We start from the raw sequence: 26,100 nt of genomic DNA on the forward strand, positions 1-26,100 counted from the left end.
CATGCTGAGAGGAGCTCAGTTAAAGTCAGCAAAGCTGCAGCATGTTGGCTTCTGAAAGGGCTTGTGCAGACAAAATAAATGGCACTACTTGGGCCAAACTGATTTTCCCTTGTAGCCCTGTGGCTTGTGTTAGTGTGTCCAGAGCTGATGCTTAAAGGCTGAGAGAATGGCGGGTGAAGCCAGGAAAGGGCAGGACTGTTCATGATAACGCCTCTGCAGCTTGTGTGGATATACCTGAGCATCCCCAACTTGTTCCCCTTGCTATCCCAGGACAAACACCTCCTGAGGAAGTGGGTAAACCTGGCAAGTTTGTCCTTGTCCCAGCAACTCTTCTGTGAGTACATCAGATGCTGGAGGCAAACGCACGAAGGACAGGCTGCCCGGGGGGGTGAAGTCTCTGCAAGCATTCCAAACCTGCCTGGACCCGTTCCTGTGTGACCTGCTCTGGGTGGTACTGCCCTGGCAGGGGGTTGCACTGGATGATCTCCAGAGGTCCCCCCCAGCCCTGCTGATGCTGGGATTCTGTGTGACTCTCTGGTGTTTCCCCTATGATACCGTGTAGGCAAAACCCCCTCCCAGTGTCCAGGCAGGTCCAGTGCAGCTCCTTGGGCTCCTCAGGCCCTGCACTGGGCCCAGCTGCACATTGACTGGTCCCAGTGGACCTGCCCTGGCTGTGAGTGGTTTTCCTTTCCCGCAGCATCCTGCCAGGGGCAGCAGTGTCTCCAGGGACCCCTGGGCTCCCAGAGGCAGTTGGGCACGGTTTGTCAGCAGGGTTTGTCAGGCCTCATTTCCTTTGTCCCTTTATCCCCTGTGCTGCAGAGAGGCCAGGCAGTTTCTCATGTCTCACTAAGCTTGTTTGCAAAGGACAACCTCCCCCATTGATAATCTACGTGAAGAATTGAGTTTATCTGGGAGAGGGTGTAGCCTGTGTTTGGCTGCTCTGCCTGTGCAAGCCCTGCGGTGACCGTGGGAGCAGGGAGTTATCTGGAATGCACTGTGCTTCTGTTGGGAATGGTGGATGTTAGCCCCATGTGAACCCCAAATCCATGGGAAACCACAGGCTTTGGAGCAGATCTGGGGAGCAAAGAGCCTCCCTGTGAAGGGGGAGCCTGATGGAGGCTGGGCAGCCCCCAGAGCCCACTGAGGACAACCGAGGAGCTCGGGGTGTCTCAGCCCCTCGTGGTGACCAGTGTCCCCTGTCCCCAGGCCCTGCGGGCTCTCCCTGCCCAGCACTCCTTGGCTGGGCTGAGCCACATTGCTGTGGGTTGCTTAGTGACCAGCTCCACACTGTTCTTCCTGCCTGAATGGGGCTTTTCTCTTCCCCAGAAGTTGGAAGAAGTTTCTCTTAGGCCCTTCCCCCTCCTTCTCTTTTGTTTCTGGCTCCTCTGGAAAGCGGGATGGGGCTGAGTCCTGCAGAGCAAAGGGATCATGGTGGGCAAGGAGGCTCTGGGGCTGGCAGCCCCCAGCCTGGGTTTTTCCCTAGTGCCCAGCTCTGAGGCTTCCCAAAGTCAAGGGAAGGAAGCTTTCCCAGGAGGCCGTTTGCTCCAGGCTTTCCTCCCATGCAGCTGGCACAGGTAGATGGTACCAGGGATAACCTTGGCTGGAGGAGGGCCTTTGCTGTGCTCTGGGGTTGCCCAGCAAGCTCAAACCCACACCCTCTGTGGCTCCAGAAAAGCAGCTCTGGCCTGGCCCTGCCTGGCCCATCCTCACTTGATTCCTGTCCCAGTGCACCGAGGCATCCTGTCCCACCGTGGGCTGACAGGGCACACATGGATACCCATCCCATGGAGCACAAGTCCACCAGAGCCACCCCGCTTTGCAGCCAGGTCCTAAGCAGCCACTGGAAGTTGAGGGGCTTTGGAGGTGGCATTTCCCAGCCAGGTTCTGAGCTGGCACAAACCAGTGCAGCAGAACCTATGGAGAGCAGCAAGAGCTGGAGCAGCCTTGGACAGAGCAGGGTCTCAGGACTGGGGGAATGGCCCAGCAATGCTGCAATGCCAGACCAGCCCCAGCCTCCTCTGAGCAGCTGAACAGAGGCAGTGCCATGGTTCAGGGCCACCCCAAATGTGCCCAGGCAGGTCCATGTGGCTGGCAGGCACCATTGTCCCAGTGCCAGCAGGTGGCAGCTCCAGTTCAGGACCTGTCAGCATCCTGCTGCATCTGGCACGTCCAGGTTTGGCACAGGCCGTGTCCCAGCGCTGTCCCAATCCTGCATCACGCCCTTGTCCCCCAGTGTCCTTCACTTTATAACACCTGCCTGCCCATAGCATTATGGCCCGGGAGCTCCTTGGGGCATGCAGGGACATGCACAGGGGGAGTTCGGTACCCACAGATGTCACTCTCTTGCAGCTGCAAAGCTGCAGCCTCGGCTTGTGCAATGTGATGTGGTGCTGAAGGCAGCACAAGTGGAGGGAGCAGCCGTGGGATCTGACATCATGAGAGATGCCTCGGACACAGCGGCTCCTGCTCATGTGTGGGCACGATACCTGGTGCCTGGAATCTGCTGTTGCATCAGCCCTGCCTTATTGGGAAGCTGTTGGTGAGTACTGAGGGCTGTTACAGCCGTGCCCGCCTCCTCCTGGGGCTCCCCAGGAGGTAACAGCCTCTAAATACCCCCTGTTGTGGGGACCAGATCCTCTGCTCACCGGGAGCTCTCACCGTGTCACCTTCCTGCCAGGCCTTGTGTTTGCTTCCACCTCTTCCCTTTGTGTGCTGGGACTGCTCACTGCTGGCAGATGCAGGGACCGTGTCCTGCTCATGGGCACAGGCACGTAGCTGCTTGGCTGGGGCCTGAGCAGGAGGAAGCAGATGGGGACTTGCTGGGCTGGGGGACCGGGATGCACCCTGAGGACATGTGGGAGCGGGGTTGGGCTGACCAGGCCTGGGGACACCATGTGCTAGGGCTTGGGGTGTCTGCTAGTGCTGGCAGGCACCACCAAACCCTGCCTGGCGCCACACAGGGCTCCGAGGCAGCCTTGTGCCGTGGTGGCACATCCAGATTGTCCCTCCTTGCTCCTTCCCAGGCAATCGCTCTGGAGCAGCCCTGCCTCACTGGGTGCTGTGGGGCTGTGCCTGCTCCAGGTCACAAACAACCCAGATGCCGTTTATGTTCCCCAGCTACAGAGATGTTTGGGGCAGGGTGGGGGGTTCATTCGCCCTCCTCACTCCCCTTGTCCACCTTCTCCCTTTGCTGGGGATGTGGCAGCAGGGAAATGCAGTCAGACCAGAAAAACGATTGATGATAGGGGCGTGAGGACAAGATAAAGGAGCAGCCCATGGCCTTGTTGTCAAAAAGCCCCAGGTGACCTCAGGGCACCTCCCCTTGTGCCCCTGCTCAGGGGCTGTGGTACCGGGGCTCCTCTGCCAGGCTGAGCAGCAGCACCCTGGGGGCTGTGGGGCTTTCTCAGCTCAGCCTGACCTGGCCCTCGGGCTGCTAAAGGACCTTGCTGTGTCCCGAGGGCATCCCAAGGCTCCCTCCATCCCTCCCTCCCTGCAGCAGGGGTGGACAAGGGGCTCGCTCAGTGTCCCCTCTCCCAGCTGTGTGCTTTGGGGACAGAGCCTGCCCTGACCCCTGGACCATGTGCTTTTGAGGCTCCTGTGTTTCAGCGCACCTCAGGCACTGTTTACCCCGCTCAGAGCAGGGCAGGATCAGCTCCTGTCTGCTGAGCCAGCGAGACAGGAGAAGGCAGCGGTTTGGGTCCGCACCATGGTTACTCCAAGGTGTTTCCCAGCTCTGCACCCCTCCAGGGCATAACCCAAAGCCCCACAGCTTGCCCTGTGCCCGGTGGAGATGGGATGGCCTCCTGGCTGTGCGTTGGGCTTATCTTGCCCTGGTCCATGGTCCAGGGCTGACCAGCGGCTCTGCCATGCGCACACATCTCGTCACTGTGGTAAGAGCCAGGCTGGGCCCCAGCAGAGCCAACAGGAGTCACCACATACGAGGTCCCAACCTGCTACCTCAGCCCGTGGCTTGTCCCCACAGCCCTCCTGCTTTGGGAGGGAGCAGGAGGGGACTGAAGGGTGAGTTTGCCCCAGGGGCTGCATGCTGCCAGGTTGGATCATGGAGGGGTCTCTGTTGGAAGGGACCTTAAAGCTCCTCCAGTTCCAACACCTTCCACTAGAGCAGCTTGCTCCAAGCCCCTGTGTCCGACCTGCCCTTGAACACTGCCAGGGATGGGGCAGCCACAGCTTCTCTGGGCACCCTGTGCCAGCGCCTCAGCACCCTCACAGGGAAGAAGCTGGGGCACATCAGCTCCATTTCCCTGCACAGCTGCATCCCAGAACCCCTTTACCTGCCCAAGAAGCAGAGCCCAGTGCTCAGGGCTGCAGTTGCTGTGGAGTGATGCTGAGCACAGCCCTGAGCATCTCTGGTCCTGCAGCTGGGTGCTGCCATCCCATCGGGGTCCCCAGTCCTCCATCCGGTCACTTCCCCACTTCACCTGCTGCCTCTGGCTGCAGTAACACCTAAAACTCCAAGCACAGACCATTGGGGAGCATCCGCAGGCAGCGTCGGTGTTGCGGGCACTTCACCTGACCCTGTGTCTGTGTGGAACCTGGGGAGATGAGGTTTGGCCTCTGTTCTCTGTGCTCCACCAGGAAGGGGCTGTGCATCAGCCTCCCGAGGCATCTGCTGCCCAGTTTGTCCTTGATTTCCTTAAGGCATCCCTATGGCACCATGTTCTCCAGAGGGGCTGACACAGCGACACATTCCTACACCCAGACTTGGAATTTCGGGGCTGTTCTCCACAGGCAGCTCTTGGTCACGTCCTTAATGCCCCCGTGCCCTGTGCTGAGCAAACGGGGATATGGAAACCCTGCAGGAGATCTCTTTCTCCCAGCTGGACGGTTCATATGCCAAAGACCACATGAGTTCCCCCCACCAACCCGTGGCCAACCAGCAGCTGGTGTGAACGGTGCTGATTTTCCTCTTGCTGGCCATGTGGAGGGCTTGGGGTTTGTTTCCAAGCTGTAATCACTGGAACACAAAGCCCAGGCTAAAAATGACGCTTGCTGGTTTTCATTGTGATTTCTTTTGTGTTCTTTTCCTCATCTTTATTTGGCAACTCTCATCCTAAAGGGGTTTTCACACTTAACTTCTAAATTAAGCACCACTTAATGCTGGGGCATGGACCAAGTTGCATTGTAGCGCAAAACAAGCGGAGCAGATGAGGAACCAGGCATCTCATTTTCACCCTGTTGAAAAAAAACCCCAACAATAGAAAATCATCTCTCATGGGAACTGAGATGGGAGTGATGTGAGGAAACCAGCTCCTGCAGCCCGCAGGGCAAATGCACAGAGCTGCTGCCCCACCATAGATCATAAAATCTTCACAGAATTCCCAAGTGGTTTGGGTTGGAAGGGACCTTAAAGCTCCTCCAGCTCCAACCCCTGCCATGGGCAGGGACACCTTCCACTAGAGCAGCTTGCTCCAAGCCCCTGTGTCCAACCTGGCCTTGAACACTGCCAGGGATGGGGCAGCCACAGCTTCTCTGGGCACCCTGTGCCAGCGCCTCAGCACCCTCACAGGGAAGAGCTTCTGCCTAAGAGCTCATCTCCATCTCCCCTCTGGCAGGTTCAAGCCATTCCCCTTGGCCTATGGCTCCAAAAGGCAAATTCCTGACTCTCCCCAGGCTTGCTCTGGACCATTGACCATCCACCTCCAGCACCAACCCTTGCAGGGTCCCCCCCGTGGCTCGCCGGAGCAGTTGGTAATAATTAGCTGTGATTAATGAAGGGCCAGAATCAATTGCACATGAGGAGCGAATCCATCAGCTCAGAGCAAACAAGGGCAACCCCCAAGTCACGCTGGTGGGAACAGGCTCCAGGCTGCGGGACCTTTGAGCCCAGCCCCAGGCTCTTGTCCCTGCTCTGCTGGACCTGAGCCTTGTGATGCCCCCATGGGCTGGGATCAGGCTTGGCTGGTGGAGGCAAACCCCATCCAGCTCTCCCACCAGAGCTGCCCTTTGCTTCTGGATTACCCATTAACTCCCTCCCCTGCCTGACCTTCTGCAGGGGTAGCTCCAGCTCAGCTTTAGACCCGATTTCACCCAAGTGGTGCTGGTTTGGTCTGTCCTGTCCCTCCTGCTCCTTGCCTGCTCCCCACAGCTCCCTGTGCAGCAGCAGAGCTTCATCCCTGCACGTCTGCTCTGAAACCAGCCCCATGTGGTGTTCCCGGTCCCATGTTCGCTCTCCCGGTGGGACAAGGCCAGCGCTGCCAGCCTCGGGGTGCAGACCTGCTCCTGTGGTCACATCACAGCACGGCCATCAATGGAACCAGGGCATCCGGTGGGTGCCATCCATGCACAGCCAAAATTCCCAGAGGACCCGGGCTGGCGATGGTGGGAGCTGCAGTAACAGACACAGAGCGGAATGCTGCTTGCTTTTACCTCCCTTGGAAGGAGCAGCACCATCGGGAACGTGCCTGGGCAGGCAGGAATGGGAGCGGGGTGTTGCTGGATCCAAAGGGATGAGAAGGGTTGGGAAAACGCTGCTGGCCCGGGAGTGCACGAGGGGAGCAGGGATGGGGTCTGGCCAAGGGTTCTTGGATCAGGATAACTACAGCGGGTATTTGGGATGGGGCTGGAGGTGGGTGACACCCGGGGTGATGTGCGGTGGGCGCGCAGGGAGCCGCGGGTGCAGGACAGAGGGATTGCACGGAGCAGGGCTCACCACGCTGCTGCTCCCCTGGGCTGGTGCTTCCTGAGCATCCAACACTGCCCTGAAATCACTGCAGAGCCCGTGAGAGCTCCCGTTCTCCTTGCTGAGCCCCTTCCCCCGCCGGAGCAGCTTCTGGTGTGCATCTCCTTTGGTATGCATCTCCTTTAGTTCCCAGCGCTGCTCTCTTTGTTTAGGTGAGTTCAAGTAAAGCCATGTCGAAACCTCTCTCACCAAGAGGGAACTGAAGCATTTCCTTCCCCAAAACACCAAAATGCTTCATTTGGATTTCCCCAAAATCCCCCAAACGCGGGTTCCCATTCCCCATCCCTTGAACTCAAAGCCTTGAACCGCTCTGTTTGCTGCTAAACCGCGTCGGGAGGGAGCCATCCGGCAGCACCACAACAGTTCCCCCTCCTCTTTCCTCCCCTTTGCCTGCACCCCGGAGCCCGGCTTCCCCCGGGAGCTCCTCTACCCCGGGCTAACCCGCAGCAGATGCCTCCAGCCGGAGCCGGCGGTGGCTGCGCGGGGTGGAAGCGGTGCTGGAGCCCAACAATAAGTTATGGAAAGGGGAACCCTGCGCGCTGGGGGAGCGGGCGGGGGCGGCGTGGGGAGGTGCAGACAAAGGGGCCCGGTTCGCTGCCGGGTCAGTAAATGTTTAATCCTAGCGCGCACAGAAAGCGGCTCAAAAGCGCTTTTTCTCGCCGCGAGTCTGAAGCAGGCAGCCCGGCGCCTCCTCCCTCCGGCTCGCTCCCTCCCTCCGCAGGAGGATCCCAGCCCGCTCCAAGGTGCGGGACGGAGCCGGGCTGCGAGAGGAGGAGGAGGAGGAGGAGGTCGGGAAGTTTGTAGGGATCCTGCGCTGCTCCCGCGGCTGAGGTGCCTGGGATGGGGTCTCCGCACTGGAAGCGGCTCTGCCTCCTGCTCCTGGCGGGGTTAACGTCCTCCCTGCTCCTCTACGGTCACTACTACGCTACGGTGGAGTCGCCCAGCAGCCAGAGGATCCTGGCCAGGCAAGGAGGGGAAGGGGAGGCGGGATGTGTGGATGAGGAGTCGTGCACTGGGACGGGGAGGGGGCATTGGGGTGCTGTTGGGGTGCTGGTGCGGGCCCTTTAGTGCAGGTTATCCCGCTGTGCCCCCGCTTGATGGCTGCTGTGGGAAACGTGCTCGCAGCAGGTTCTGTCCCGTCCCCCCCCCCCTCCCCAAAGGTGTCCTGGGCATCTCCGAGCCCAGGGGTGCCCAGAGCGGGACCCCGGGGCCGTGGGGGGCTGCGGGGGTCCCCGTGTGTGCTCATCTCATCGCAGTGCAAAGGAACCGCCGCTGGGTCCAGGGGTGGCTGCGGGTGCTCAGTCCCCAGCAGGATCGAACCCCCTTCAGCAACCTCTGCATCCCCACTGGGCTGAGTGAGGATCGGAGCCGGTTATCCGGGGGCAGGTTTGGTCCCCACGGAGCTGCACCGATCCCTGGGGCTCACCCAACCCCTTGCAAACTCCCAGGGGCTGCAGCACCTCCCAAACACAGCGATGTGCATCTCCCTCTTTGTGCTCCCTGCCTCCGGGCATCCCCGGCCTCCCCCAACCCTTTTGGGTCTCCCCGGTGCCGAGGTCCCGCAGGGAGCCCTGGGGAGCGTGGCTGAGCAGGGGTGAGGGAGCCCGCACAGCACCTGCCCTGCAGCTTCGGCCGCCCTCCTCTCCTGCGAGCATCAGGTGATGTGCGAGGAGAGTGCCTTGGGTGTCCCTCGCCTCCACACTGGGTGCTCTGGGTGCAGCAGAGCACAGCCGCCTGGGTGCTGCCCGGGAGCAGAGGATGCTTTGGGGACCGGAGCCAGCCCTGTACAGGGTCCAGAGGCTCCTCTCTCTTCCCTGTCTGGGAGCTGGGGCTCTCCTTGCCCCTTCCTGTCATCCCAGGGCAGGGATCCCCCCTCCACCAGGCTTGCGCGGCAGCAGGACCCCAGCAGCCCTGGCAGAGGTTGCTGTTTCCCCCCCTTGCTGTGCTGGCTGAGCAGAGGTGCCAGTGGCAGCAGCGCTGGTGCTTGGGGCTGGGATGTGAGCAGCTCCCTGCGAAGAGCTTGATGAGAGCTCATGAGAGGGGAACCTGAGGCCCATGGGGGCAGCAGGATGTGCACAAGGACCATGCTGGAGCTGGGAATGGGAACCAGCCGTGCCCTGGCATAGGGTCTGTGGTCCGTCCCAGGAGCGGGGTGTGGAGGAGACCCATGGGGTGGGTGCTGGGAGCAGGTTCCTATCTCTGCCTGATCCTACCCCAGCCCTGGGTCCCCCACTGCAGAGCCAGCCCAGCTCCTGCCCCACAGCTGATGGGATTTGAGGGTCGGCTCCTCCAGCCCCAGAGAGGAGCCCGGGGTGAGGTAACGGGGAGCTGAGCTGTCCTCCAAAGCTCTCCTGGGCTTTTACTCTTGGCTTTAATTCAGTTGTTAAAGCAAGACCCAAACCAGAGCAAATCCTGTTTGTGGTTACAAACACGCTGCCCACAATCACTCTGGACCAGGACCAGAGGAAATCAGCGCAGCCTGGCTGAGGGATGCGGGGCTGAACAGGAGGTGATGCTGGGACAGCCGCTGTGTCACGCACTGATGTGCACAGAGCACATGCTTCCCACCCTCACACCATCAGGGGAGGTCACGTTCTGGCCAGGAGGTTTGGGTGGGCTGTGTCTATGCAGGGCCACAGAGAAGTGAAGGGGGTCAGGAAGAAGCTGAACCCCTCACTGATGCTGGCACCAAATCACCCAATGGCCAGACACCCATGGCAGTGCTCCGGTTCAGCACAAAGCTGGTGGCAGCACTGAGGCCCTATGGAGATGGGTGAAGTGCCCCTGTCCCTGCGGACCCAGCCCCCCTGCGGCGTGCAGCCAAATCCCTGGAGCCCCGGGGTTCGGCTGGGCACAGCCCTGTCCCCTCCATCCCCAACCATCTCCGGAACAGCACCAGCGAGCTGCTGGCATCGCCTGCGGGTGATTGCGGGGCTCTGCCCAGCCTCCGGTGCCGCTGGCTCTGCGCTGCTGAAAGATGCTTTCTGGAGTCCGGCCCTTTGCGGTGGGATGGAGCAAACCCCCTCCCGAGAGCCGGTTCACGTCGCTGCTCCCGCTCCCTCAAAGAGCTCTGCGGGGCCCTGGGCCTGTTTGCTGAAGATAAGGCAGGGCTGTGTGCTCAGGGCGCTCAGCTCTGTTATCTGCCAGGCCTGCGGGGCGGCCAAGGACCGCAAACGTCAGCTGGGAAAGCCGCGGCGGTGCAGAGCACACCCAGGCTTGGCCGGACCCGGTGCTGACCCGGCAGCCGCGGCCACTCCTGCCCCGCAGCCCCATTGTGCATCGGCATCGGGAGCGTTGTCACCGTCTGAGTCAACGCGGCGGCACGAGGCGCTCGGCCACATCCTGGCGCCTGACGTCAAAGCCGCTCACCGGCTGCGTCTGCACAGGGGGGCCCTGGCAGGGCCAGGATGGGGGCTGGCTCCAGCACCCACGGTTGGGATGCGGGCGCAGGGCAGCGCGCGGAGCAATGAGGGAGAGGCCATGGCTGGATGTGGGACCCATCAAACATCAGCAGGAGCCAACTTCCTCGATCCCAGTGGATGGGGGCCTCCAGCATCCCAGGCAGCAGAGCAGGACCCTCCACTGGCAGCACCGGGGTCTTGCATTGTCCTGGGAAGGAGAAGGGAATGGTGTGAAGCAAGACACAGGGATGGGCAGTGATGCGCACCTGGGGCTCATGAGCCTGATGGGGACGGGGTGGGGAGGTGATGGGGTGGGAGGGGCTGTTTGTGTCAGCTCCTGGGCATGGAGAGTGAGGGGAGCAGCTCCCATGGGTTGTGTTCCCATGGCCAGGCAAAAGGTGAGGGGGCAAAGAAGGGTTTGGTGCAAGGAGGTTTCTTCAGTCCCTGGTCTGTCGCTTGGGTGCTGGTGCATCAATAGGCTCCTGCTGGCAAGGCCCATGGGAGCTCCGGTGCCATAGGAATCTCCAGAGCTCCCTTGCAACCCCTGATGATCCTGGCTGTGTGTGATGGAGGAGGGCAGCAGGGCTGGGGGCTCCCTGGGGTCCTGCAGCACACAGAGAGATGCAGCTCCATGCCCCTGTAGCTGCTGCAGGACTCTTGCATGGGGGAGCTTTGCTTGGCTGGGCTGTGCTGCTGTACCTGGCAGAGCTGGGCTGAAGGAGCAGCCTCCAGTGTTATCACGAGGGCTCCTGCAGCCTTTGGGTGGCCTTGCCCAGCCTTGCTGAGCACCATCCTGCCGGGAACAGGCAGGTTTGCTCAGGCTGGGCTTGTTGAGATGCTCACAGTGATTTGGTAACACCAGGAGGCAGCGGTTCCAGCATCAGCCTGGGTGGTTCAGCCCCACATTGATGGATCCTCTCCCTCCTCTGTGCCAGCTCCAGTGCTCCTGGATGAGCCTCAGGGATGAGCTGGGGCCAGCTCCGGTGTCAGCACCTCTACACTGCGCACAGCAGGAGGGCTCCTTGCTTGTGCTTAGAGGGCAGGATGTGGCCATGGGGCAGGGCTAAGCTGGGGACCCTGGCCCTGGGCTGGAGCATGTGTGTGCTCTGCAGGGCAGCGGTTCCTGCTGGGGAGATGCCTTTTCATGGCAAGATGGTTTGATTGAAAGAGCTGCACTGGCCGTGCCCAGCCTCTGCGCAGGGACTCCTGCACCCTCTGCATCGCCTGTCCAGAGCTGGGTGTTCTGGGATGGTGCAAAGAGGGAGCTGGGACTAAATCATAGAATCAATCTCGGGGTGGTTTGTATGGGAAGGGACCTTAAAGCTCCTCCGGCTCCAACCCCTGCCACGGGCAGGGACCCCTCCCACTGGAGCAGCTTGCTCCAAGCCCCTGTGTCCAACCTGGCCTTGAACACTGCCAGGGATGGGGCAGCCACAGCTTCTCTGGGCACCCTGTGCCAGCGCCTCAGCACCCTCACAGGGAAGAGCTTCTGCCTAAGAGCTCATCTCAGTCTCCCCTCTGGCAGGTTAAAGCCATTCCCCTTGGCCTGTCCCTACATCCCTTGTCCCAAGCCCCTCTCCAGGTTTCCTGCAGCCCCTTCAGGCACTGGAGCTGCTCTCAGGTCTCCCCTTCAGGAGCCTTCTCCTCCAGGCTGACCCAGCCCAGCTCTCTCAGCCTGGCTCCAGAGCAGAGCTGCTCCAGCCCTCGCAGCAGCTCCGTGGCCTCCTCTGGACCCACTCGAGCAGCTCCACGTCCCTCTTGTGCTGCTGCTCCTGAGCCGGGTCAGGGCTGCAGGGGGGGTTCACCAGGTCCATGCCTGGGGAGATGCTCCAGCCCCAGCCAGGCTCTGGGCTGTCCCCTGTGTCCTGCCATAGCCCGTGGCACGGAGCAGGGTTTGGGTGGCGAACGAGCCTGGATGCCCTCCTGGGCAGGGCTGTGGGTGCCGCTGGTGCTGACAGGGGCTGTGCTGGCCATGGAAACCCAACGCTGCTGCGCTCCGCTCCCCACCTGCCCCTACCTGTCCCAGTGCCGCAGGCGGAGCTCCCAGGACAAGGGGCCCTTGTCTCCACCACAATGCCCCCGTTCTGGCCTGGGCACCTGCCCCTGCCGGCACCGGGGGGCTCTGAAGGGCTCTTGTGTGCGGGGATGAATGGGAGCCTGTTCCCCTCCGGTGGGCTCCCACCTCCTGCCCGCCAGGCTCTGACCCTGCCTGGCCTCAGCCCCACATCCCCCTGGGGCTGGGGCTGGGGCTGCTCTGCCTGGCTCAGGGCACCCCGATATCCTATGGAGGGAACCCTCTGCCTCTGTCCCTCAGCATTCCTCAGCTGGCCCCATGGCAAAGGGTCCCACACACCCCAAGAGCCTCCAGACTCCAGTTATCGATTGCTTCTCCAGTCCCCCACCTCCCAGCTTGTCCCAGCCCTGTTGTCTTTGGGCTTGGGAAGGGTGGGATGGTGGGGGGAAAGCCGCGGGGGTCTCAGCAGGGTTCCCCCCCAGGGGATGCAGGTTCTGGTCCATAGGGGTCCCGGCAGTGGGAGCCAGCAGAAGGCAGCCGCTGCCTGCACAGACCCTGTCCTTTGCAAGTCCTCTGCAGGAGGACACGGGGATGGGCTGGGGAGCAGGGAGGTGACGTGGTCCTGCCCCATGGATCTCACACCTGGGAGGGGTCTCGGGGTGGTCCCGGCTGATCCCCCCCCCACCTCCTTCCCGCAGCCTCCTGCAGCCGGAGCCGCTGGTCCTGGCTCCACCGGGGGCATCGCGCCGGGCCCTTGGAAGGGGCTCAAAGCCCTTCAAGCCTCCCACCGCAGCGCTGCAGGAGCCCAAGCCCAGCAGGAAGCAGGTAACCGCGGAGTCACGGCACGGGCTGGGCTGGAAAGGACCACACGGTCATCCCGCTCCAACCCCTGCCATGGGTACAGTGACCCCGGTGCCCCCCCTTGCCGGGCGCTGTGGGTTGAAGATCCATGTGGGGAAGCAGAGGATGTGCAGCGCTGTCCGGCAGGGGTTTTGTGTGTGTGTGTGTGTGTGTGTGGTGACCTCCATCCATGCACATGGGTCTCCCCAGGCCTCCCTATGGCGGCTGCAGCATCTCCCTGAGCAATTCCTCAGTGTGGAGGCCGGAGCCAGCATCACTCGCTGCTACCAGCCCAGGCTGGAAAGCCATGAGGATGGATGGACCCAGGCTCTGGTCTTGGGCACGGGGGCTGATCTTATACAGCAGAGGCCTTCAGCAGGGTGTCCACACTGCTCTGTCGTGAGGCTCATGCTCCCCGGTGGCTCTGCAAGCCCTGGTCCTCCCAGCCCCGGTGAGCTGGGTACCAAGGGGTGTTTCACAGCGGGAAGCCAAGGTGTGAGGCAGTGCCCTGCCTGGCTGACCCCGGACATCTGATGGACCACGAGCACTTCTGCCCCTGGGTTTGCCCTCCCCTCGGTGTCTGCTGAGGGGCAGAGATGTCCAAGGGATGGCAGACCCAGGCTGGAGACTGACCCAGGGTCCTGCTCCCCCCCAGCCGAGCGCGTGCCTCCACTCGGTGATGAGCAGAGCAAAGGCAGACCCCAAGTTCGGGCAGATCTTCCGCTTCGAGAGCCCGGTGCTGATGTGGGACCAGCACTTCACCCCGCACACCTGGGACAGGCTGAAGGCACGGCACGTCCCCTACGGCTGGCAGGGCTTGTCCCACACAGGTAGGGAGCCAGGCGGGATGGGGGGGCAGAGGATGGGGTTAGGGGGCGATGGGAGGGTGTGGGGTGGTTAAAGGGGGGCAGGGAGCCCAGCAGAAGGGAGAGGAGCCCTGCAGGGACCCTGATCTGTTCCCACTCCTGCTCCCGGGTGCAGGACGTGGGTTTGCAAATGCCACTGCCTGCATCTTGTGACATTTCCCGGAATAAAAGCTCCAGTGTGTGCTCCGTTATTAACTGGGGCCGGGGGAGCTCGGACAACCCGGCCCATTGTGCTGGAGGGAGATTGTTTCCCTTCCCACCCCAAACCCACTCCTTGCTCTCCCCGGCAGCCGCTGGCTTCAATCCCTGCGCTGGGAAGTGCTGGGGACAACGGGAGGGAGGGAACCGGGGGCAGTTGCAAGGAGACATTGTCAGGAAGGGACGTGGCCGGGGCAGGCAGCAGTGTCCGCAGGGCTGGAGATGTCCGGATGCATCCCTGTGCTGCTGGTTGGAGCAGGCTTTGAGTGTGGGGCTGGGGCACAAAGCCTGGGAGAGGAGGGACTGGCTGGTGTCCCCCCATCCCATCCCATCCCATCCCACCTGCAGACCTCACTTTGTGCTGCCCCCAGATGTGCCCTTGCACCAGCTCACCCCTGCCTGTGTCTCACACCGAAGCGTGCGGGTGCTCACGGGGCTGATCCGCACCTTTTCCCCCTGACCGGCCCCATCCTGCTCTGTTCCAGTGGTGGGCAGCACCCTCCGGCTCCTCAACACCTCGGCCAACAGGCGCCTCTTCGACAGGGACGGCGTCCCCGGGGGCTGCGTGCGCTGCGCCGTGGTGGGCAACGGCGGCATCCTCAATGGCTCGCGGCAGGGCACGGCCATCGATGCGCACGACCTGGTCTTCAGGTGAGGATGGGGCCGGGCAGGATGGGGCCGTGGTGCTGGGGAAGGGCCAGCCCTGGGCATGCATCCTGTGCTCTTCCCCCAGGCTCAACGGGGCCGTCATCAAAGGCTTCGAGGAGGATGTTGGCACCAAGATCTCCTTCTATGGCTTCACGGTGAACACCATGAAGAACTCCCTCATCGCCTACGAGGAGTACGGCTTCACCCAGATACCCCAGGGCAAGGTGAGGCCAGAGGGCTTGCTGGGGAGGAGGTGACCCCTAATTGTACCTCAGGGCTCCCCATCTCCAGAGCCCTCAGTCCTTGTCCTGCTGGTTGGGCAGTGCCCCAAGGGCCCCCCAGGTGCCACAGCTGTGTCCCCGCTGCAGGACCTGAAGTACATCTTCATCCCCTCGGATGCCCGTGACTACATCATGCTGAAATCGGCCATCCAGGGCAGCCCGGTCCCAGAGGGCTCGGACAAAGGGGACGAGTGAGTAGCCCCCAAGTTCCCCCCAGCACCTCAGGTGATGCAGTGGAGGGAGCAGGACTTGCCTGTCCTCACCTCATCTGCCCCTGGTGGGATACACCCCAAGTAGCCGCAGGGCTCCCGTGACACGAGCTCTGCCGCTCTCCTCGCCCTGCGCAGGCCACGCAAGTATTTTGGACCGGAGGCATCTGCTGAGAAGTTCAAGCTGCTGCATCCAGATTTCCTGCAGTACCTGACAACCAGGTGAGGGTGGTGGGCTCAGACCGGCTCTATCCTGCCACTGCTCACCCCAGTGCAGACCAGTGGTGCCCAGCATCAAAGCACAATCCCAGTCCCCCTCCAGGCACTGGGACCACCTCTGCCCTGTGTTCTGCAAACAAGGCAGAGGCATCCCTCCCCTGCCATTGCGATCCACTGCAGCACAGCTCACATTCCCTCCTACACCTCGCTGTGCCTTGCCCCCCATTTCATACAATCCCAGACTGGTTTGGGTTGAAGGGACCTTAAAGCTCCTCCAGCCCCAACCCCTGCCACAGGCAGGGACCCCTTCCACTAGAGCAGCTTGCTCCAAGCCCCTGTGTCCAACCTGGCCTTGAGCACTGCCAGGGATGGGGCAGCCACAGCTTCTCTGGGCACCCTGTGCCAGCGCCTCAGCGCCCTCTCAGGGAAGAGCTTCTGCCTAAGAGCTCAGCTCAGCCTCCCCTCTGGCAGGTTAAAGCCATTCCCCTTGGCCTGTCCCTACATCCCTTGTCCCAAGCCCCTCTCCAGGTTTCCTGCAGCCCCTTCAGGCACTGGAGCTGCTCTCAGGTCTCCCCTTCAGGAGCCTTCTCTTCTCCAGGCTGCCCCAGCCCAGCTCTCTCAGCCTGGCTCCAGAGCAGAGCTGCTCCAGCCCTCGCAGCAGCTCCCAGAATGAACTAATTTTTGACTTTAACAAGAGCAGAGGTGGGGCCCACAGGGATTGTCCTTTCCTACCTTGGATGAAATCAGGCACCTGCGTTGAGGCGATGTCAAACAGCAGAGAGGTGCCTGCAGCAAATGAGCCGAACCCTAGTAGCAGTCATCAGTGAATCCACACGAGCCCTTGCAGCTCATTCAGTGCTCCTGCCTCACTGGGCACATGCTGGAGGCTGGCAGGGGGCTGCTGGCTCTCGTGGCTTCAGCACCCCCCTGATGTGCTGTGTGCTCCGGCAGGTTCCTGCGGTCGGAGCTGCTGGACACGCGCTATGGGTCGCTCTACATGCCCAGCACCGGTGCCCTCATGCTCCTCACCGCGCTCCACACCTGCGACCAGGTACAAGGGGCACAGGGATCCCCCCTGTAGTTGTGGGGGAGCTTTGAGGAGCTGCTGCAAGCTCATGGTGGGGACCGGCCTGTCCACCCCACGTCCGTGTCCAAGGGGGCCCTGACGCTGTTCTTTCTGTCCCACCTCCCTCCCCGCAGGTCAGTGCCTATGGGTTCATCACCACCAACTACGAGCAGTTCTCAGACCACTACTACGAGGTGGAGAAGAAACCCTTGGTGTTTTATGCCAACCATGACATGATGCTGGAGGCAGCTCTCTGGAGGAGCCTGCACCGAGCAGGGATCATGACGCTGTACCAGCGGTGAGGCTGGGCAGCTGCCCACAGGGGCAAGTTCAAGGACTCCTGTGGCTCTTTTCCTCTTCCCTGAAGGCCACCTTCTCCCTCCGGAGGGCTCTGCCCAGCCAGCCCAGGGAGCAGCCCCGCTGCACCGCAGCCGGCAGTGGTACGATGGTGAGGAGCAAGCTGAAGCTGGTAGAGGATCCTCCGGGATCTCCAACAACGTTTCATGGCTCAGTGTGATTGTATGTGGCCTTTGGGGCACCAAGAAACACCGTGGCACGTGGTTGTGACCTTCCAGCCCCATGAACAAGGATGTGGGGCAGCACTGGCCCCTGTGAGGTTCAGGGTGATGGTGGAAGAAGATGCTGGAGATGTGTACCTATGGCTGGAAAACACCCTTCACCATCATGCTCCAGCTCAAATGCTCATCACCACAGTGAGACCACAACAGGCGTAATGGATCCTTGGAGTGGTGACTGGATCATCTCAGCAACTTGAACATGGTGTGTTTGGAGAGCATCTCCCTCCAGGCTGCAGGAAGCCCCATCTCCAGCCAGCTCTGGATTGAGGTGCTGCTGTCCAGAAGGATCTGTTTGCCTCCATGACCAGCAGGAAAGACTTGGCTTGGCTGCCCTCTCCTGCAACAGACACACAGCATGCCCTGTCATTTTGCCCTTCTCCAGCTCGTGGTGTTTTCAAGCAAGGCTTCAAAGCCATCAGCTGTGAGTAGGGTTACTGCAGCTCAGCTGGGACATCACAAACACAGCTGGACTTTGAGCATCCTGGAACTGAGAGTGGGCCTGCAGCCCACGTGTGCAGGGGAGTGGGTTTGGTGGGGATTCCTTCCATGGGGACCATGCGGTGCCCTCCAAGGGAGGAGGCAGCCCCAAGCCAGTTGGGTGATGGACCCTGAGTGATGGTTACTCCTCCCCAAAAGCCCAAGGGATGATGGTTTGGAACCCATCTGCCATCCCATGTAAGGCAGGGCTAAGGAAGACCCTCTGGGGAGGCTGCTGCAGCCAGTGTTGATGGGGCACTGCAGAGGGAGTGGTGTGACCAGATTTTCCCTCTCTGTAATGACATAAATGCTGACTGTTCTTTTATGCCTGTTTCTGTTGTTTCTACGAGGGGGTGAGGCCTCTGCCTCCCACAGCAGAAGGGCTGCAGCATGCAGCAGTGAGCCTTTGGCTGGGGAATAGCCCCAGTCACAGCAATGGGGCCACTCCCCCTCCAGGGTTAATCCCTGGAGCCCTACGTGGATGGCTGTGCTGGATCTATGGGAGCAGCTTCCGATCACAGCCTTTTTCCACTTGGGATGCTCCGTGCTGTGCATCAGCTGAAGAGAACAATTCACGGCAGAGATGGCAAGAGATAGGCAGGCTGTGAGCCAGGGAACCTCAAAACCCCCTCGAGCTCACAGCAGGCTGATTTCAGCCAGTTCAAAGGAGCAGTACAGAAGGTTGGTTTCCAATTCAGATGTAATCTCAAGCTTGGAACCTATCTTGTGTTCCCAGATCTCAAATTAACCTTTGTTTGCATGGGAGCCACCTCTCAACAGCACCAAGGCAGCCTGTCAGGCCTGTTTTTTATTCACAAGCACTCAGCAAAACCTCTTGCATGACAAGAACAAACCTGATCCTCACATCACCTGACCAGGACAGCACCAAAGCCTCCTCAAACCAGCTCTGGCAAACCTCAGCAAAGCCCAGGGAGGTGACTTGGACCATGGCAGTGCCTTGACACACAGGGCAAAAAGAGGTCTTACAAATGAGCAGTCCCAGTGCAGGTTCCTGCCAGGAATCCCATCCAGCTCATGGGAAGAGCTCTTTGTGCACATCAGGAACTGCAATTCCTCTTTCCTTTCCAAAAGGGGTTTCCAAGCTCTGTGTACCCTGCCCCAGAGTTAAATACACTCCATTTGACCAGACAAGGAACCCAATGGCTCTACTATTTATGAAGACAGGCTGAGAAAGCTGGGGCTGTTCAGCCTGGAGAAGAGAAGGCTGCGTAGACACCTCAGAGCAGCTTCCAGTGTCTGAAGAGGGCCGATAGGGATGCTGGGGATGGACTATCATTAGGGACTGTAGTGATAGGACAAGGGGTAACGGGTTCAAAAACAGGGGAAGTTTAGATTGGACATAAGGAAGAAGTTCTTTACTGTGAAGGTGGTGAGGCACTGAAATGGGTTGCCCAGGGAAGCTGTGAATGCTCCATCCCTGGTGGTGTTCAAGGTCAGGTTGGACAGAGCCTTGGGTGACATGGTTTAGTGTGAGGTGTCCCTGCCCATGGCAGGGGGGCTGGAACTGGTTGATCTTAAGGTCCTTTCCAACCCTAACTGTTCTATGATTCTGCTACTGCCTCTCTCCTCTTCTTCCTCATCTTCAAGCTTCCAAGCAGAATACAAGAGCCATTTCTGTCATCAGACCTGGCTTAGCTGCAAGTCATTTTGTCACACTGCTTTTCCTATGTTTCCTAGCAGTTCCTGCTATCATGAAGCGCTTTTCCAACGTCTGCTGGCACTGAAGTCTTGAGGTATTGGGGAAGAGCAGGTTTTGCTGTAAGAGTAAGCTCACAACTGCTTGCATTTCTGAAAGGGTTTTAACCCCAAATCCTTTCTCCCTGCTCCAAACCCTTTCTGCTTAAGTAGATAACCTTGACAAAAATAACCAAACTTCAACTCTGATTTTCCACAACCTGTTTTATTCCAGAACAGCAAACAGCAGGGAAGCACTTCTTCCTCCTGCCAGCTGCAGATCGGGTCCTAGGTGAGAAAAGACAGTGTCAGAGCAGAGCAACTGTCAGCTGAAGAGCTCCTCACCTGCAGTAATCAACAGTTCAGCATTCAGGAGACAAAAACTGCTCCCCCCATAGCCAATGGCACTAGCACCCAAATCCTCTTTGGCTTTACTGGGAACTTACCCACGATGGGGCTGCAGTGAGGAGAAGCCTGCAGTTACACACTGGTGGCCATTTCACCCTGTTTCCAACGGTCTATCAATGGCCATTTGTGAAATCTGCTCCAGAACCATCTTCCTTCTGCTGCTTCTAGAGTTGGGAGACACCACAAAGCAATGCTGTAACTGCTTTCCTAGAAATACTTTGCTCTGAAACCATTCTTTTTCTCAAAGTACTTTTTCCCCCCGTCCTCCTCGGAAGCCAAAAGCCCCACATGCTCTTCCCAGTGACTGGTCCCACCTGAACACAGCAGTACTGACAGAGCAATCACTGACTGATGGTTTGTAGCACCATTCCCTCACGTCCTGCACACCAACCTTGGTTGTTAAGGAAGTCCGCTGTCACGTCTGTTGGCTCAGCCTGTCAGGAAGTGTTACTGATCTTCTGCAAACAAATACAAACTTGTTAAATAAAGCATGAAATTATTTAGCAGAATGGAGCTGTCAGCTACCTGGAGACAAAGTGCTGCTACAGCCTGGGTGTTCCATGACTGTACATTAGGTGAGAGAAAGCCACATTTCTTACCTGCCCTTCAACCTGCTGCTGTGCCTCCCTGGTTGAAGCAGCTTAAAAGCTCTTCACAGATCTAATCTGTGCTGTGGCAACAGCAGTCAGTTACTTCCTGTCCTGAGCCTTGCTGTACTAGAGAGCCTGTGAGTCTGGGACAGAACTTGTGCATCACCAGGGCATGAAGGGGAGAGATGCTTCTGCTCTACTGGTACCACTCCTGCTGCTGGGAATCTTTGCTAGACGTGTTGAGGGGACATAAGCCTCAGTGGACAGTTTTCTCCCTCACAGCCGAGACGTCGGACAGGGATAACGACACATCACAGGCTTGGTTTCTCTCCTGCCCTTGGCTGTATGAACTCCTTAAGTTCTATACAATTCCATACAAAGACATCCAGATGCTGCCCCAGTGTTTTTCCTGATGACTAGTACTTTTCCTGGTAAGCATTCAAAGACAGTCTGCTCAGCAATGACTCGTGCTGCCCACACACACATCAAAACCCAGCAGCACGCAATACCAAAGCTTTCTCTTACCAGTCTGAAGCCCAACTTGCTCTCTTGCCAAAGCTGTCTCTGGGCAGCAGTACAGCCCCAGGCCTCTGCAGGATGCTTTCCTCCTAAATACAAGTTGTATTGAGCACTGTTAGCAACAGCATTTCACACTGGGTCACAGCAAGAATTAAAGACAGGAAGGTTTCCATTCAGAGGCAAATTTTGTCTCTCAAACTCAGCACAGCAGAAACCTGTCCCTCAGAGACAAAGGAACACATTTGCCAGTGCATTGTGTCACTCAGACAAGAAACTCTGGGACATGGATGCTATGTAAATCCTTCTTATTAATAAAACCCACACTAAGCCTGTGACTTCAATGGTTTAGATCCTTTTTAGCCACCTCAAGCAGACATCCTCCTCACCATCATAAACACCTTAATCCAATTCCCTCCTTAAACACAAGAATAATCCCCTCCTTTTGGATGTAAAGTGTCTATGAGTCTACTTGATCAATACATCCAAGCAGACACAACCCTGCTGGGGAAGGATTCTTCAGGGTGTGCCCTTGCTAGGACGACCCTTTGGTGTATGAGAACTGCACGTCCCCATGCCCAGCAACCTGATACGGGTTTGAAACTGTCTCAGTGCACCTTCGGGTAGGCAAACAGAACAATTATTCTTTCACTGGGTCTACCGCTGCACAAATACAGTTATGAGATGAGCTGTGTCAGGTGTCTCCATAATGGGCTGTCATCCAATCCCTCCTAATCCTTTCTACTCCTGCTCATCTTTTGACCACGCTGACAAGCAGCTGCTCTACTGGGCACCAGCACCAGTCAAATTCCCATTCATTCGGGGCTGCCTGTCAAGTTGTGCTCCATGGCAGCAGAGAGCTGCACAGTCAGGTGCCAGCTGCAACAAAGCTACAGCCTTCATTGGCTTAATTACATTAATCAAGCATCGGGCTTTTATCCCTCCTACCAGTAGCCCCAAGGACACAAGGGCTATCATCTGACACAGCACAGTGTTGTTTCCACAGCCCAGTGAGAGGCAAAACCCACACTACAAGATGAGACTGCTGTTTCTTACCATGGTGCAGGTTTAGTGCTGGTCCAGTGAAGGAATCAGCTTCCTAAGCAGGTGAGTGTTTTCACCCTGGCTTTGCACCCTGCCACACGCTGAAAGAGGAAGGAGCCAGAGTCAGCTCATACAACACACCATCCCTTTACCTCTGTGTATTTAGTGCTGAGCCTCAGAGCTAACCTTCCACAGAGGAAAGATCAATTTCAGACAGGGATAACTTGTATCATCACTAGCTCAGCTTCCAGGGCAGCTAAAACCTGGCCCACACAGGTCCACCTCAAGCCTGTTCTTGGCTCTGCGTCTGCCTCCCTCCGGACCAAGCGCAATGGGAACGATGGCCCTGCTCGCTCAAGCTCGCCGCTTGCAGGGTGCTTAAAGGCAAGCCCTGACGCTGTACCGATGGCAAGGCGCGGGCAGAGTTATACCGGTGCTCTATTAAACACCCTCCCACGGGGCAGAACCGGGATGAGCGTGGTGGGGCAGCGCCCGGGCCAGGAGCATCCCCGCACGGAGCGGGCCGGAGCCAGGCCCTGCCGCCCTCACCCACCACAGCGGGGGGAGGCCGCCCCATTCCGTCCCCACAGGCAGCTCTCAAGGCGCCGCCGCCCCGCAATCGCCATTACCGGCAGCGCGCAGGAGCGCCCCGCTCGCCCCCCCGCTGTCCCCGCGCCGCCCGGGGCCGCCGTGCCCGCGGATGGCTGCCGATGGCGGCCCGCGGTACTCACCGCCCGCCGCACCGCCGCCATGCCGCCCGGAAGAGGGAGCCGGCAGGGAAGGGGCCGGCTGCGCGGGCAGCAGATCTCGCGAGAGGAGCGGGGGCTCACGGGAACGGCGGTGCCGAGCCTCAGCGCGGTCGGTGATGGCGGGCGGTGGGGAGGCACGGCACGGCGCGGTGCTGCGGTACGGGGTGGTTGGATGTGTTTAGAGCAGGCACTGGGGAGGGGTTCAACCGTGTGAGGGTGCTGAGGCGCTGGCACAGGGTGCCCAGAGAAGCTGTGGCTGCCCCATCCCTGGCAGTGCTCAAGGCCAGGTTGGACACAGGGGCTTGGAGCAAGCTGCTCTAGTGGAAGGTGTTGGAACTGGAGGAGCTTTAAGGCCCATTCCAGCCCGAACCAGGCTGGGGTCCTGCACCCTCAGGCATTTGTATTTGTTCATTCTTGTGCTTTGTTCAGTAGGGAGGCACACACGGAATCACAGGATCAGTGAGCTTGGAAAAGCCCTTTAAGCTCATCCAGTCCAACCCTTACCCCAGCCCTGCCAAGGCCACCCCTAACCCATGGCACTGAGGCCTCTTCTCCACGCTGTGTGAGCACTTGCAGGGACGGTGACTGCAGCCCTGCCCTGTTCCAATGCCTGAGCACCCTCTGGGGCAGGAATTGTTCCTCAGCTCCATCCAAACCTGCCCTGGTGCAGCTTGAGGCCGTTTCCTCTTGCCCCATCCCTTGTTCCTTGGGAGCAGAGCCCAGCCCCTCCTGGCTCCATCCTCCTGTCAGGCACTTGTAGGGAGCCATCAGGTCCCCCCTGAGCCTTCTCTTTTCCAGGCCCCCCCAGGTCCCTCAGCTGTTCCCTGTGCTCCAGGGTTGCACTTGGCTTTGAAAGGCTGAACAAGCATTAGCTTGTGTAGGAAGGGGCACACACAGGTGAATTAGCAGGAGACTGGGGTTAGGCAGAGGTTAGTTAGTACATATGTGTGTGTACTTTGTGACTCCTCCAGTCTGTGCAACGCTTATGTTTCGATGTTAAAACCTGCCATGACATCTATAGGATCCTGTTCAGCTTATGCCAAAGTGTAAGTGTAACCAAAGGGAGGAAAAATAAGAATCACTAATGTGCACTTTCTTGCTTCAAAGCTTTATCCGTCCTTGTGGTGAAAGGCTGCAGTGACTGGAAAGGGAAAGCAGACAAGTCTGAGTACAGGTAAAACGCCATATCTAACTGGTGTCACCCCTGAAATGTCTGAGACAGGGGGGGTTCCCTGTCCTGGGTGTCAATCCAAGATATGCTCATGGAAAGCTGCCCTGTTCCCCACAGCGACAGCAAGAGTAAGCTTCATTGGTGTTGCATGGCATGGCCACCTCCTGTTGTCTGACCTGGCTCTGGGATTGCCAAGTCTATGAACACAGCACCTGTGTTATCCGAGTCCCGTGAGCTCCGTGTCTTTGCTCCTGGATCCCTCCGATGGCAGGGAGGTGGCTCCGTGCTGCCCACCCCGGCTGGCCCTGTGCTCCAGGAGGCCCTTTTCCAGGCAAGGCAGTCAAGTTCCCAGGGACAGGCAGCATGACTTCGTGGGTATTTTTAGTGCCTGGATCCTCCTGGCCTTGTTCCTGTTTTAGAACATGAGTTTTCTTTCCAGACCATAGATTTAACCTGACCCGTGAGTCCTTTGCCCTCCAGAATGCCCCATGTTGTCTCTTAAAGTCTCAAGTCAGCAGACTGCAAAAGGCATTTTGTTTAATTCTGTTTTCTTGCAGTGGTGCAAGGAGTCTATAAAGAGATGCCAACGTGCTGTTAAAAACAAGCTGCTTCCAACAGAAGTGGCTGCTAGGAGGCCTTCTCCAGCCCTCTGTGTCCTCTGCTAGCTGCAGAAAGCCTAGCAGGAACCTGGAGGAAGCAGCCTGCAGTGAGTCCCATCCCCTGGGGTGGGAACATGAGAGTTTCAGCACCTCCCTGTCCCGCAGGAGCCTGTTGCACAAGTGTTTGGCCTGGTAGGAGAGCAGATGATGATACAGAATGGCAGCAGTTAACAGAGTCTTCATTGCAGCAGCCTTTGCTTTGTGGAGATGTGGCTGGCAATTTGCCTGACTACTTTTAGCTTTCTGAATAAGCAACTACACCAGACACCACAACTAGAATTAGTCCTTTAATTCCCTGAGGGATAGAAGGTTTATTTGGTTGGGTTTGGTTTTAATACAACACTTGTGCAGAGTTCAGATCCTGGAAAGAGGGAAGATGGAGACTTGGATGTGCTGAGGGATTTGCCACCATCTTGGGGTTTGGGTGGAAGCTCTCAGACTAACTGCTTGTGCCTACAAATGGATGAGCAATGCCAGGTACCAAGCTCAACAGGTAGATACTCAGGAGAACAGCATGAGCAAGTGCCCAGTCATTATGCCTGGTTTTGGTGCATAGATAACATGTCCAAACTATTTCGGAGGCAGAGCAAAAGCTTTGGATGAAGAGCCATGGTCAGCACCTCGCCCATGCCCATTCTCCTAAACCTCTGCAGCTTTGCCTGTGTGGGACTTAACTCAGTTTTCTCAGCTCTTCCCTTTAGAGGGCGACCATGTCACACACATCTTGGGCGTGCAACCTTCACCCGGGAGCTGCAGTACAAGGCAAAGCCTCCCAGAGGTCAGCAGAACATGGTGGCTCTTCTCAAGAGCCTCTGAGCCTTCCTAGGAGAGCGAAGTAAGTGGTGGTCTGCTCTGAACTTGTGGTTGAACATACTGTTCTTCCTCAGGCGGTTGCAATGCTGCTCCCAAAGGCAATCCTGATAGACTTCTTGTGGCCAGTCTCCATCAGTTACGGCATTTTCTTGCTCCAGTCTGAAAGGTTGAGCAAGAAGGAAAGTTATTAAAAGGGCAGGGAGATCTTCTACATGTGGATGTTTTGGGGCTGCTCATTTTCCCAGCAGAGGATCTGGAGGGGATTGTGTCCTCCAGCAAATCGTATGCTACCTTAAGTCCCCATATTCTGCTTTCCCAGGGTGCTTCAGTATCTGTTGTGCAAAGCCACAGTTACCCTCTGGTTATCCTTGCAGTAGGTAACAGGAGAATGGGTAGAATATGTGCCAGAGAAGGGGAAGGCAGAAAGGCAAACAGAAATCAACAGCAGAATGTCTCCAGCATCAGCTGGGCTTTGATCCCACGCTTAAATCAAAGGACAAGGCCTCATCCCAGTTTCCCACCCATTTCCCCTCTTGGCTGCCTGTAAGTCTCTCCAGGGAGATGCTGTCCATGCTTACTGACAGCAAGTTGATTTCCTCTTGCTTTCCTCCTCTGCCTATCCTGGTCCCACTGCAGATAGGGTTCCACAAAGCCTGGGGAAACAAAGCATCTGCTCACTCAGAGATGCCCTGCTGTGGTTCTCATCTTCGACATATGGCTGGCGGAGGCAACCAGGGTATCTGAACACATTAAGAAGCTAGTCCCCCACGGCTAGCTGTGTCTGGCTGGCATCAGCCCCCTGTGTGGCTTGATCCTATGAAGCACAAGGAGATGCTGAGGTGCAGGGGGTAGCTAGATTGATGCTTGCCTCATGCTGTGTGCACAGCAGTGCACAAAGACCAGTCCCTTGGTGGGGATTGCTGGGATTTCAGGTGCCACACTTCCAAGAGAAAAATGT

General features: G+C 58.6%; 1 protein-coding gene, 1 long non-coding RNA gene and 1 other non-coding gene across 5 annotated transcripts; 1 reads left to right on the top strand and 2 right to left on the bottom strand.

Annotated features, from left to right (window-relative positions):
- The first annotated feature begins 7,261 nt into the window (after positions 1–7,261).
- ST6GALNAC2 (ST6 N-acetylgalactosaminide alpha-2,6-sialyltransferase 2) lies at positions 7,262–17,821 on the top strand. Its single transcript, XM_062639737.1, has 9 exons — positions 7,262–7,665; positions 12,814–12,940; positions 13,611–13,785; positions 14,505–14,670; positions 14,753–14,891; positions 15,036–15,139; positions 15,296–15,379; positions 16,328–16,427; positions 16,577–17,821. Exons 1-9 carry the CDS (start codon positions 7,541–7,543, stop codon positions 16,742–16,744), a joined length of 1,188 nt encoding a protein of 395 aa, XP_062495721.1. The 5' UTR covers positions 7,262–7,540; the 3' UTR covers positions 16,745–17,821.
- A 1,576-nt stretch (positions 17,822–19,397) lies between these two features.
- On the bottom strand, positions 19,398–22,523 carry LOC134174618 (uncharacterized). Of its 3 annotated transcripts, none has more exons than XR_009968721.1 (6): positions 22,482–22,523; positions 21,763–21,851; positions 20,716–20,798; positions 19,992–20,058; positions 19,639–19,764; positions 19,398–19,480 (listed from the first exon to the last, which is right to left on the bottom strand). It is a non-coding gene; the product is annotated as an uncharacterized LOC134174618 (long non-coding RNA). The 3 variants fall into 3 exon arrangements; XR_009968720.1 differs by having other exon boundaries at positions 19,398–19,537; XR_009968722.1 differs by lacking the exon at positions 22,482–22,523 and adding an exon at positions 22,380–22,399 and having other exon boundaries at positions 19,398–19,537.
- Positions 21,919–21,994, bottom strand: LOC134174704 (small nucleolar RNA R38). Its single transcript, XR_009968751.1, has one exon. It is a non-coding gene; the product is annotated as a small nucleolar RNA R38 (small nucleolar RNA).
- Positions 22,524–26,100: the final 3,577 nt, after the last annotated feature.

Source organism: Pezoporus occidentalis, unplaced genomic scaffold (assembly GCF_034315485.1).
Source record: "Pezoporus occidentalis ecotype Australia unplaced genomic scaffold, CSIRO_AGI_Poc_V1 ctg62, whole genome shotgun sequence".
In the NCBI taxonomy this organism is placed as follows: domain Eukaryota; kingdom Metazoa; phylum Chordata; class Aves; order Psittaciformes; family Psittacidae; genus Pezoporus; species Pezoporus occidentalis.

Excerpts from the sequence above, each read along its gene's own strand:
- ST6GALNAC2 (XM_062639737.1), top strand. The coding sequence starts at position 7,541 with ATGGGGTCTCCGCACTGGAAGCGGCTCTGCCTCCTGCTCCTGGCGGGG. Across the intron at positions 14,671-14,752 it reads GCGCACGACCTGGTCTTCAG|GCTCAACGGGGCCGTCATCA; the intron begins GTGAGGATGGGG and ends CTCTTCCCCCAG. Across the intron at positions 14,892-15,035 it reads CCCAGATACCCCAGGGCAAG|GACCTGAAGTACATCTTCAT; the intron begins GTGAGGCCAGAG and ends TCCCCGCTGCAG.